The 13,546-nt window shown below is 43.7% G+C and overlaps 1 protein-coding gene across 1 annotated transcript in view; it reads right to left on the bottom strand.

Annotated features, from left to right (window-relative positions):
* The window catches only part of Washc2c (WASH complex subunit 2C), a 69,797-nt gene that overhangs the window by 38,567 nt on the left and 17,684 nt on the right, over positions 1-13,546 (bottom strand). Inside the window, exons 7-15 of the mRNA XM_023708398.1 lie at positions 10,960-11,007; positions 8,655-8,759; positions 7,784-7,862; positions 7,198-7,257; positions 6,316-6,434; positions 5,852-5,909; positions 4,344-4,403; positions 3,729-3,899; positions 1,304-1,431 (exon numbers count right to left, since the gene is read on the bottom strand). Of these exons, the coding sequence (XP_023564166.1) occupies positions 1,304-1,431; positions 3,729-3,899; positions 4,344-4,403; positions 5,852-5,909; positions 6,316-6,434; positions 7,198-7,257; positions 7,784-7,862; positions 8,655-8,759; positions 10,960-11,007 (828 nt within the window). The remainder of the gene's footprint in view (positions 1-1,303; positions 1,432-3,728; positions 3,900-4,343; positions 4,404-5,851; positions 5,910-6,315; positions 6,435-7,197; positions 7,258-7,783; positions 7,863-8,654; positions 8,760-10,959; positions 11,008-13,546) is intronic.

Here is a 13,546-nt window from a genome sequence, read left to right as displayed (position 1 = left end):
AAAAAAAAAAAAAGAATCACCTTTCCCATGACAATACTGAAAACTGGGGCAAGGAAGAGAGGACAGTCCTACTCAGAAGAATGCCAGCTGTAACTCTAGCTAGCAAGTTTGGGAACTAGAGCTAGAAAGGCACTTACCCCTCCCGGAAAGCTACGAGCGGACGTTAAAACCATTAAGCCCATAGCTGGCAGAGAACAGGATATTCACAGTGTCAAACATCAAGAGACCAACTTGTTACTGACCGAGAGAGTGGGCGCCTTTCCAACTGCTATGAGAGTCAAGAGCTGGGCATGGGGGCATCGTGGGCATTGGGGCATCGTGAGAGCTGACTCAGTACCTGCCTGGCCTGTGTTCTTTCCAAAAACAGTTAACCTAAACCTAACTGTAGGAAAACAGTAAGGTAAATTCAGAGTGTGAACACTACAGGACAACTGGCTGTAGTAAGGAAAACACGAACAGGAGGCATTATTTCAGATTAAAGGGCACGAAAGAAACAAGACGAGCAAATGCCGTCCAGAAATACTGCCCAGATCCTGGGTTTCTTCAAAATGAAGCAAAGTAAAACAAGAGCTACAAAGGACATTTTGAGGACAAGAGAAAAAGACTGAATATGGAATAATTTCACATTAGTATGATACGGCTTCTAACACATTTCAGGGCTAACTAGAACACTGTGAATGTGGACTAGACACTGGGAACCTGCTAGAGAACTACTTGCAATCTCAGCTGCTGCTGAGGGCACCTGATTACACAGCAGTTCTTGTTCAGAAGATGTTTAGTATTTGTGGCTAAAATGTCATGGTAAGTACAGCTTCTCCACAAAAAAAAAAAAAAATAAAAAATAAAACATGTGCAGATAGGTTTATTTATTTTTTTTGTATTTTAGGAAAGGGTCTATAGGGTGTACAGGGTCTCACTCCCTAGATCAGACTCAGTGATCCTCCTGTTTTCAGCCTCCCAAGGGCTGGGATTACAGGCTCATGACACCACACCTAGTCTCAATCACCGTCTCAGTGCGCCCCGTAGGCGAGGCTGAGCATGGCATGCTGGGGACTGAGGCCTGGCCACTGTGCTCTGCCTAACAAGGCACTTTAGTCTGCTGAGCTATCAGGCTGGCCCAATAGGTTTAGATGTATAAAACATCTGGTAAAATCGGAGCAACTGCTGGTTCAGAGTGGTAATTAGAGTTCATCAGCTTCTTTCAATTTCATGCCTGAAATTCTTTACACTACTTTCCAGGCCCCAGAGGAACCGCTAAGGTACCGGGAGCGGCACCCCTTTCTGCCCTGCTCCCTGCACTCACCGTCTGCTCTGCCTTTGCTTTGTTTTCATCCTTCTGTTTCACAGTTGGTTCAGGCATAGCTGCTGGTTTTTCTCTGAACAAATCACCTTCTTCATCATCAAAGAGGCTGGCAGTAGATCTGATTTTTTCTTCAAAAAGACACCATAAGACAAGATCAAAATCTTATCACTATATTTGCAGATTAAAACATTTTTCTCTCCCAAAGAATGGGACAGAAAAGGAATAGTATTTCTGATTAGTTATAAAGAAGCAGAAAGTGAAACCACATTCTCTTTTGATATTTTTTTCTTTCCGATTACGTGGTGCTGGGGATGAAACCTGTGACCTCCTGCATGCTAGGCAAGTGCTGTACCGCTGAGCTCACCCGAGCCCCATTTCCCTAATGCCTTTCAAAGAGCACAACAGTAGCTTAGGTGAAACAGGACAGACACTTTAACCCACTGGCTGACCCACTTATCCAAGTGGCACAATGCTTGGAGGTGCTGGGAGTGACTTAACAGGTACCTGAAAAAGAGACTTAAAGAAACATCATTTGACACAACCACCAAATTGGAATTCTAGGAATCTAAGATGTGAGGATGACAAAACAAAACAAAGAAGGGGGATATAAATAAAGGACAGTTTGGTAGTGAAAAAAAATACATATATGTATATACAAGACAGGATAGATATGCAGCTACTTTGTCTTAGTTTGTTGAGAAGAAGGGTTTGTACTAATATTGTTTAGACAAAAATATCATGTCTGCATCTTGTTCTTTGAATAACTAATTGAAGACTATATGCAATGTATTAATTATGTAATTGTCCTACTAACCTGTTTCGAAACTGTTTCACTGCTATTTTTTTTTTCTCATTAAAATGAATAAAATAAGAAAAGTAAAACTACAGGAGGAAATACTAAAATTCCCCTGAAAACTACGCACCCACTTGGACAAGACAGACAGCAGAAAGCAGGGCACACATGCTTCAAGATTCCCCAAAAGTTAACGATCAACTCTAGCTGTTCACAAACAGGGCTATGACGGCAAGCCAAGCCGTGTACATATCTTACCAACTGTGCTTTCCACCAAATGCACCTACAAAATCTTCCTAAATCAACCCATAAGGACTTCACCCCCACAGCACTGCTGCTGCCCTGCATGAAGCCTGAGTCAGTGAAATGAGGGTGCCGATTCTCAATGTCCCAAGACAATCTTGTCAAACAAAGCAGCACTGACTTATTTGTGACCCCCAAACATTTCTCAAGGATAGCAACTGAGAACCCTTTGGGGCCCTCTGCCTTCACCCACTGTCAGTTCAGCTTCCTGAGGTCTCCACACACCACACACCAGCCTACCCTCTTTCTAACATAAGGAAGACACTGACTATTTTCTACACCTGACCTGGGAAAGGAGTCAGTGTGGATAGCCTGTGTGTGAACAACTCTGGTTCTCTCTCTTCCTTGGGTCACCCTTCAGTCTTTCCTTTGTTCATATCCTGGCAACTGTCCACTCTCTTGTTCTGGGAAAGCCTTCACTGTACCCAAGCCTTGCTCCTCCAAGTGTGGCCCACAGAACAGTGCCATGCTACTATCCACAGACTGGGGCCCCACTCAGAGGCATCTGATCACAGGTCTCATTCTGACAGCAGCCCCCAGATCCACCTGTATCTCAAGAACAGATGATTTGCTGAGTTTATACACCTATAATATTCAAATAACGGAACTTAACAAAAAAAGGGTATACAGATGAATGTCCATTTTGTATCTGTGTATTCAAAGTGGTTAGGATAGATATATAGTTACATTCTCTTAATGAATAGAGGGATTTGTTCTAATGGTGTTTGTAAACAGGATATCATGTCCACATCTTGTACAGCAATTAACCACTAGGAAGAATGTATGCAATGTGTTATTATTGAAACTCTTCTACCAATTTGATTTGAAACTGTCTCATTGCTATTTGTTTACCAACAAAACTATGGGGGAAAAAAAAAAAACAGATGAGATGAAGACTTCATCAGAGTGATGACTTAAACCTGAGTGAGCAGAAGGGAGGGGGCCCCCTGGACAGGGTTGTACCTCCATCACACCCGGACACCTGGCTCGTCTGCAGAGAGGTGTGAAGCTGGGAATGACATGGCCAGCACACCGTTTCTCTGTAATTGCCGAAAATTGCCTCTGTAACTCCAAAGGCCAGAACTACAGATTCTGAGAGAAAGTATGGGTAAAAGGCTCAGCTCTCTATAGAAAGATCATCTTCTGAGTTCCAGAGCAGAAAAGACAGTGCATTCTACAGCAACCTCTGAGGCTAAACTCCAGGAAGCACAGAAGAGACCAAGATAGGAAGGTGGGATTCAGAACTGCAGAGGCTAGGGGAGTGGCATCCTCTTTGGGGCCACAGTTTTCATCAATCAAATCTGTAGAATCAGAAGGTGAGACACATACCTGTCTTTGAAGGTTTGTTGCAGGACACTGTGAAAAAGTCGTCATTGTCATCATCATCAAAGAGGCCACTAGCAGCAGGGACGTATGAGCTTTTCCCTGGAGTGGGCTGCTCCGGCTTCTGGGGCTCCTTCGGCACAGGAGTGGTTGGTGCCCCAAGCATATCTGTGTCCACTGAGGGCAAACAGGACAGCCATGGCTGTGAGCCAGTGCCAATGGGCCTCAAGACTTGAGAAGCAGCAGCACCACCCACGGAGAACAACATCCTAGTTTCAGTTTATCACTAAACATACCAACAGGGTCAAACAATGGCCTCTGCGACTGCTAGTTAATGACCCACAACACAGGACCATATGGTCACTCGAAGAAGTAGAAGCCACCCATTTCATTCTTTTTAAAGATTATTTTGCAGGGCTGAGATGGAAGCCAGTGCCCTGTGCACAGAAGGTAAGCCTCAGCCCCGTCAAAGGCCACAGGCTTCCAAGAGGACCTGCACTGGCCTCAGTAACTCAGTGCCTCTGTAGGCCACTCCACACCCTCCAAAGATGCTTCCTCTCCAACCCATTCTCAGAGGAGGACAGAGTTCCTATGATTTTTAAACAGCAATCCCCATGTTACCTAGAAATACAGAAACACCTCCTGCTGGGATTTTCTTTCCAGGTTTGGAGGAGGAGGACTCTAGAGTGAGGAAGAAAGAGACAATTCATAAAGTGACCAATATTTTCTTTACAAACCCCTCTTTCTTAAAGTATGTGTAGCACAATGCATACCTAGCAGGGGACTTCTCAGAACTGAGTTTTCCTAAGTAAGCCATTAAACATCCCTGAAACTTTTCTCTCTAGTGGTGTCAGGAGTTCTTTGGCACTAAGTCTAAGTTGTGACTCCATGGAAGGTGAGGAGTTCTGATGGCAGTCAGGTTAACAGTGGGGTTGGGCCTGGCAGCCAGGTCCCAAACACTAGCCCTAACTCTGTCTGGTCCAGTGTGATGACATGAACAAGTAAAAAGGAACAGCAACAAAAATGTGCAGTATCAGTGACAAAAGTGATGACCATAAAAACAAAGACAGAAATAAGATGAGTCATTGACACCAAAACGCAACAGCAGACACTGGAGACAGAATACCCATGCCACAGCCCAGCACCTGCGAGGGCAGCCCAGGAGAGCACCTCAATCCGGAGACAGAGGTGCAGACTGAAAAAACAAGCTCTATGCTTCTGAAAAACTCAAGATGCACCTGACACACCGGAGAATTAATGACTGAACATGCTGATGCAAAATGTTAGAAAAGATTTTCTTTGTAAAAATAAAAATAAAGGGTTTGATCACTGGCACCACATGCTATGATGGTCCTACCACCGAGACCAGGCATGGTGGTGCATACCTATAATCCCTGCCCCAGAGAGGCTAAAAACAGGAGGATTACTATGAGTCTGAGCTGCATAGAGAGACCCTTTGCCAAATAAATAAATAGAAAAAAGATTTTCTGTGAATTAGACTTTATTAAAAATATTCTCCACACCACTATACTCGTCCTATCTGACATTTTCTGAATTCCTGAAGGAGTTTACAGATGGTACCATTTTTAGCAAGAGCCTAATTAATGAAGTGCTTTGGCATCTATGGAATGTTCTCACAGGTCCAAGTGTTGAAGGCTCTGTCCCCAGCTGGTGAACCTTTCAGAATTTTCAGGCAAACAGCTAGCTGTGCCATGCATGCCATAGGTTCACCAACATTGCTCTAGGAGAAAGTTGGTCAGTGAGGACACCCCTGAGAGGACACTGGGACCTGACCTCTCCCTTCTCTTGCCAGCTGGCTGCCCTGTGGGAGCAGCATCACCACCCCTACTCACCTCACAGTGGGCCGCGCAGCCTAGGACCGTGGCAGTGGTGCCACATGTCCACAGCTGACAGACTCGGAAACCATGAGCCCAAACAATCCTGTTTTCCTAAGTCATCTCAGCTGCTCTGCCCCAGCACTGACGTGACAAACCTGACCAACACAGGAAGACAAACTATTTCCAACTGGTCTAAGCAAAACACCTCTCAGCTTGGGAACCACTTGAGGTTTCTACCTCCTAATGGGAAAAGTGGAGTTTTGGACTCTCACATGAAGAAAGGGAGCTTACCTTCATTTACAGGAGTTGGCATTTGCTGGTCCCGAACAGGGTCCCTGAAGAGGTCACTCTGGGCAAAATAAGGACACAGAGCAATGAACATGGGAGGGGAATGCACCCACAATGCAGGGTCTCTAGGACCCTAAAACCTAGAAGCTTTATATGTATTATTTTGCCAGAAAGTCAGTTGCAAAGTGAAGACTATAGAGACATTTAAGTAATCTGGGCAGCCCAGACATTAAATATGAAAATGGAAAAAGTAAAGTAAGAAATAATCACTGAGGTAAGTGAATCATTCACTACTAAGACATCCTTTCCACACCTAACAAACAAGCCCAAGAGATAGTGTGTCCTACTGTGGCTAAGTCTGACATGTACCTAGATCTGATGTCAAAGTAACTTCCAGTGAAACCTACTTCTCATTAAAAGCAAAGGCAGAGTCCTCACTATGAACTCAGATACAGATTCAGACTCACCTCCTCATCCTCATCGTCAAAGAGGCCCTGTCCACCACTGAACAGGCCACCCCGAGATCCGAATGGGGAGAAGTCTTCATCTGTCAGCTTGGGAGGGGCGAATAAGCTATCTTCTTCATCTGGTGGGCAGAAATTAATGTGCAGGGAGAGCCAAGGTGGGTTGGGAGCCCACAGTCCTGGGGAAGGCCTCTACGGTGCCCACAGCAGGGGGATGGATGCACCTGGCCTCAGGTAACAAGGAGGAGCTCAGAGCAGCAGAGATGATTCCTAACAGAAACTCACTCAAAGCACCGAAAAGGCTCACTAGGTTTGGACTTCCAAGTTGGTAAATACCTACAGTGAAGTCAACTTTTTTTTTTTTTTTTTTTAACTGTTTGTGGGAGGCAGGGTTTTGCTGTACAGCACAGTCTAGACTTGAACTTCCTAAGCAGACCTAGCTAGTCTGAAACTTGTGACTCGCCTGCCTCAGTTTCCCAAATATGTTCTTCATGCTGCCCTCCAGATTTTCTGTGGCAAGGTCAATTGCCATGCTCACGACCCAGGGCTCTGGAGGAGGACATCTGCAGATGGTCACAGCAATGGGCGACATGATGGACAGAGCTGCTGGATGTGGAAAGGCCTGACAATGCTAGCTTCTTGTTTCCTTACCTCTAGGAAATTCTAGAAAGACAGGTGATGCCTGCTATGCAGCCTAATCTTTGGTATTTCTATTCCACATTCTCTGCCCCTCCTGGCATCCCAAAGAACACGTTCAGATGCTTTGGCCAAGTGCAGAGAAATGGAGCCCACTTAGCAGCATTTAAAGCAGTACTTCATAAATCAAGTGAACGACAGTCCTGTGTCAAAAGACTTCTAAATAACTGAACTATGGGAGAGGCCTACCGTCTGAAGGAGTTCTTCTTTCCTTCTTCTCTTTCATTGTCCTCTGAGGTTTGGCATCTCCTGAGGACAACAAGGTTGGGATAGTTCCGATTCCCCACTACTTCTCCCCATTACGGATGTCTCTGTGTCTGTCGTCCTGAAGACTTGGGCTAAGAGTAGGACAGTCAACTTTGCATCTCACCCCGCCAGAGTGCTGAGCTTGGGCCTGGTGCAGATGACACACTCAAGTGTCCCCCAGGAGGCAGAAGGCCATACCCGCATGTCACATAGCACTGAGTCTGCTCAAAGATTTACTATGACATCTTTCTAAGATGTCATACTAAGCAGAATATGTTGTATGGTACATTTAAAAAAATTCAAAATATGAGAGTAAATACAAAGCCAGAGCCCCTTACCCTGGTGTGGGGTGTAAGGCCTTTGGAACTGTGTAGAAAAATGCACCGATATGCATATGTGCATTTCTCCTGGTGTCACAGCGCCTAGTTCTCTGAGCCTTTGGAATAAGAAGCAGAACCTCGCACCAATGGAGCCGACAGATGATCCTGCCCCATATGGATGACCTATCACCTTGTCCTGGTTGGCTCACCTGCTTGCTCCTCGCCCAGCCGGCTCGAGTCCCCTCTGATCCGAGCTGCCAGCTCATCGGCAAATGATGTGGGTCTTTTCTAGATGCGGGAGAGACCAGAAGAATCATTCTTTTAATAGAGAAGCACATTTTACTTTTGGACACCTAACAAAACTACATTACCAAAAGCAAAGAAAGAAATTGAGCTGAGGAGAAAACAGGGTTTGATGAAATGGGAGATTATCCGAGAGACAGGACTCACGAAATGCACCTTTAAAAGGCTCATTATTTCATCACCAATACAGAATACCCTTGTGACGCTGCAGTTCAGAGTTTGTAATCTCAGTTGTTCTCTGATTTTTCCTTAAAACTTAACTAGTGGGCTGGGGAGATAGCTCAGTGGTCTAAAGCACCTACTTAGAACAAGCTTAGTCAAAGCATAGGGACCACGGTTCGATACCCCAGCACCCTGGTGGGCTGAGCTGGCCACACACACACACACACACACACAAATTTTTTTTAAAAAAAAAACTTAACTAGTTACTTTCATGGAAACCCTTACAATTTCATAGAAATGCAAATATCCCCTGTAATTTTTTGGGCAGGTTTGGAGGAAGCTAGGTAAGAAGATCTTAGTGAGAAAACTAGATTGAGGTGCTGGGGTTGGGGAGAGAGGCCCTGAAATGCTGAAACTGACTATCCTCTGAAAGACCTGACCTATAAAATCCTAACACTGGAAGAAGAAAGTAATACTTGTAAGACAACTGGGGGTGCTCACCACTGTTTCTGGAGTATAAGTGATTTTACAAATACAGACAGCTACATATTTGAGTGACAAGACAGTAAACGAGCGGAAGGGTACCATTCCTAAGAGCTTATGATGCTCTCTTACTGGCTTAGTATTTTCTTCAATGTCCTCAATATCTTCCTCCTTCTCAGAGTCAGCGAAGAGGTCAGCGTCATCATCCTCTTCTTCATCACTTATTTGTGTGATGTGCTGAGAATACACAAGACCAGGTTAGAGCTTCTAGATGCACGACAGCAAGCTGAAAAGGCACCACTGCTTTGGCCTTAGGCTCATCCTTCAAAAGGTAACCGCTTTTAAAAATAATGATGGAAATAAGACAGCAAGTGCTGAAGCACATTTGCAGATAATGCACAAGACTAACTTATCAGAATCCAAAGAAAGCATTTCATTCTTAATAAGAACACAGCAGCAGGAATACAAAAGCTACTGAAATGCAAAAATGTTCCTCAGTAGAGAAATATAAGTAAATACAGTCTGATCTCAATGTGAACATGGAGTAAATCTGCAACATGAAGAGAGCCACCTGAGGCAGACCACAAATCCAGCATATGCCTCCACCCTAGTCTCTGTGGACGCATTTGCACAGGCAAGGAGAAGACCAACATAACAGTCATCTTGAATGCCACGACAGTGAGACCTGGAGGGTCAAACTCAGCCACAGTTATTTGTTAAATCCCCATTTCTCCTATTCTGTATAATGAATATGCACTGTTTAAGTCAGTAAGCTGTCAGGCACTACTATGCTGGAAGTACTCTGCTTTCTAATTTAATCCTTACAACTCTGAGGTGAGTTATGGTACACAAACCAGTCTGTTTTAACAATAAAAACAGTTGGATAAGCTGATGACTTTAACCACTATATTGTACTGTTTGAAAAACTATATAGATCTTAATAGTAATTTCTTTAGAAATATATTCCAAAGGAAGATTATAGAGACCAGCTACGTTTTGTGAATACAATCAAACAGAAGTACCATGAAAACGTACAAAGCCCTTCATCTGATAACTGAAATGTTTTGTGAAAAGTTTCCCAATTAGGAAATTGAAATGCAAATTTGAGATTACATCAATATACCACGGTACATGTATTCTGGAAAAAAATGTAGCTAAAACCATCATCCTGATCTTGGTCAAGTTGCAGAAAAATCAATCTGCATGATCTATAACTAAGACTGTCCACCAAACAGTAATAGCAAGAAGTGTGAACCTGTCCCCACTGGCTTGAACCTTTGGTGGTATTTCCATGGCTGTCCTATCACTTAGCTTGCACCACTTTTTCTATTATTATTATTTTTTTTGTATTTAGTACAGGGTCTGCAGGGTCTCACTACAGATTGGACTTGTAATGCTCCTCCTGTTTTCAGCCTCCTAAGTGCTGGGATTACAGGTGCACGCCACAACACCCAGTCTCAATCATTGTCCCAGCGCACGCTGGGGGTGGGGCAGGGCAGGGCACGCACGGCAGGCATGGCATGCAGGGGATCAAACCCCAGCTGCTGAGCTCTTTCTAAGCAGGCACTGTAGTCCGCTGAGCTATCTGGCCAGCCTGATCAAATCACTTCTATTTGTCTTTTCCTAATAAAATTAATTAAAGGCTGTCCTTTGGGGCAGTAATGCATGTACATCAAGTGGTTCTAGTCTCCAGCAGTGAAGCACACAAACTATGGTTCCATCGTGAACATGTTAATACAAGTCTACATCACTCTATTTAAGAAAGTTTGTGGAAAAAAAAAGCGTTTATGTGTATATTTAAAACCAAGAAATAAGTGATTGCCCTTAATTTAGACCACTCTATCCTGTATCAGTACAATGACAAATATAGACAGGGTTGGGGATAAAGCTTGGTGGTGGAATGCCTAGCATGTGCTAGCCCTAGTTCCATCCTTGACACTACAGGGACACAATGCACACACATTTACACACAAAATTACAAAAGGTATTTAAAATGTCAAAAGAAATACTGTTAACATAAAACACAACATGCCCTTTATGGAGTTACAAAAGTAAGATAGCAGCAAGTTTCTTTCTAAGTTTTGATTTTTTTCCACCCTTTGTGGTACTGGGGACAGAACCCAGGGCCCCCCGCGTGCCAGGAAAGTGCTCAACTGCAGAGCTCAGCCTCCAGTCCTACATTGTCTCAAACTGTAAAACAGGAAGGCCAGGAGGATTCACTTGAAATAGTTCAGTTTGGGTAACGGGCTCGAGAAAATGTAAAGTAAAATTGAAAGAAAAGGAGGGTAGTCTTAAATATGTGATGTTCTTAAGGGAAAATTCACTCTAATGTAAGAAAATCCTCACTTGGCCGCTAAGTTAGAAGTGATTTAATATGGATGCCATGCCTCAAGTAACACTTAAAAAAAATAAAGTTACTTCAATCCATGGGTCTTACCTTGTTTTGATCGTTGTCACTCTGATTGGCAAATTCGTCGTCTGACTCCTAAGGGGGAAGATGGCTGGGTTAGCAGAGGCTTGACTCAGCAGGGGTCTTTACATCTACATCTCTGGGCCAGCTGATGCTACCATGCAGAGGACGAGCCCTGATACTCTGACTGTGGAACCACCAAAAGCCACCTCAGGGACACCGGGGCAGACAAGGTGGACAGTTGGTGTGAAGGCTGCCACAGCTGGTCCATTTTAACACCTCTAACCAGTTTTTAATGGCAGTTGCATTCTGGATTTTGTCTTGTGAATTCAAAGTAAGAGCTATACATTTAATTATATCAGTTTCTTTTTTCTTTTCTTGGACAGGGTCTTGCTATATAGCCCAGGCAGGATTTTAGCTCACTATGTGGCCCAGGGTGGCCTTGAATTCATGCCAACACTTGTGTCACAGCTGGGAGCTGGGATTATAGGCATGCACTGCAATGCCTGGCAAGTCAGTTGTATTATTTCACATTCTGGCTTTACGTTCTGTACTTCCTCTATGTAGGATAACTGCTTCATCAGACCCATGGGAACAGTAGTATTTTCTACCAGCAATCTGGTGAAGGGTGACAATGAATTCTAAAAACAGAGAAGGCAGTGACCTACTGGGTTTGGCATGGCTACCAAAGGAAAGCTCCTTTCTGCTTGGGAGCAGCAGGAAGGCTGGTAGCAGATTGAGTGTAGACAACAGGACACATGAGGGGAACACACAAATCCATCTCCTCTCAGAATTCTAATACTGAAGGACCATTCCTTATGGTGTCTCTCTCCTTCAAAATGACCCTCTGGGCCAGCAAGATAGCCCAGTGGACTAAGTGCTTGATTAGGCAAGCGCAAGGATGAGGGTTCAATCCTAAGCACCACATGCTGCGCCGTCCCTGTCTCCGGGAGTGCTGAGCCTCTCACTGAGACTGCGCTGTATAGTGAGACCCTGTACCAAATACATACATATATACATAAATACAAAAATAAAAAGATTTAAAAAAAAAACCAATCAATCAAACAAAAACAACTTGAGTCAAAATGTCCCCTCTAAGGGCTGGGCAGCCAGATTGTGCTCTGTGGACATGAGTGTACTTGAAGTAGCAGCAATGGTTTTCATATCTTCTGGTCTGCTTTTATAGTAAAAATGTATTAGATGCAGATATTTTTTCCATGGAACCATTCAGATAGACTATACTCAAAGAATGATTATGTCTTCAACAATGCTGGGAAAAGGAGTGATTCAATGGAGAAATTAAAGGACGCTAACCCTTAAGGACATTGGATTAATTTTTGTTGTTTCTGTATATAGAACGAAGAGGAAATCTAGCTTCAGCTTGTGGCTTCCATCATTCTGTTAAAAGTTTTATAAAACCAGATAGCTAACTCACAAATATGGACTTTACCTGCTGAACACTTAAGCTTCCTGCTCACCCTCACCATTACTTGGTCAGAAGAAAGTCCTTACCTCTTCCTCCTTCTCTTCCTCACTGTCCACAATGCTGCCCCGACCACTGCCCACGGAGCCTTCTGTGAGAAGAGGACAAGGGTGAGCACATACATCCACCAGAAAACATTCTGAGTTCCTTCTAAGTCACACAACAGGAGCACAGACTCTGATAAAACTGTATGTGTCTAGTTATGGAAATTTAAAACACCATTACAGTGAGGGAGCAGATACACATACAGCAGTACAGCCTTCCATAGCATTAAAGTTATGTATTACAAAGGATTACAAAAAAAATCTGCCTTGTACTCTTTTTTTTTTTTTTTTTTTTTGCAGAACTGGGGATTGACCTCAGGCCCTTATTGTACTCTTCAAAGATGTCAAGGTCACGTAAAGGAAGGAAGACTGAGACATTGTGTCAACTAAAAGATGACAGAGACATCTGAGAATTGGACTGAGTCTTGGACCAGATGAAGAAGAGACAAGAAAGGGCATCATGAGGACCACTGGAGATAAGTGAACACCATTATGCTATGACATCCAGCAAAATTTTCTGGTTTGGATCACTATATTCTGGCTATATGTAAGAGAATACCCTTGTTCCTAGAAAATACACAGAGAACTACTTAGGAGTTCTGAGTCATGCGGCTCCAAATAGTTTTTGTTTTGGCGGAACCAGGGATTGAACTCAGGCCCTTGCGCTTGCTAGGGAAGTGCATATTCTACTGAGCCATCTCTCCAGCCCTGTGTCCAATAGTTCTGAAAAAACAAAACAAACAAAAAAACCCCACAAACTATGTACACAAAGAGACTATGACAAAACATATGTGGTGAAATGTTAAGTGGCAAACCTGGGTGAAGAGTATATGTGAGTTCTCTGTGGACTATTTCTGCAATGTTAATGTAAAGTTTGAAACTACTTTTTAAATCTTAAAAGTAACAAGACTATATGTTGAAGATAAGCACTGCTACATTTTTTTTTTTTTGTACAGGGTCTCACTTCGCAGCTCAGACTCACAGTGATCCCCCCATTCTCAGCCTCTCCAGCACTGGGACTACAAACATGTGCCATCATCCCCAGTCTTGCTGGCTAGCTCAGAGCGCCCAGGGGTGGGGCCAGCAT

This window comes from Octodon degus, unplaced genomic scaffold (assembly GCF_000260255.1).
Source record: "Octodon degus isolate 3935 unplaced genomic scaffold, OctDeg1.0 scaffold00357, whole genome shotgun sequence".
Lineage (NCBI taxonomy): Eukaryota > Metazoa > Chordata > Mammalia > Rodentia > Octodontidae > Octodon > Octodon degus.
Note: the sequence above shows the minus strand (reverse complement) of the source record. Positions and strands in the feature narration are given on the sequence as shown.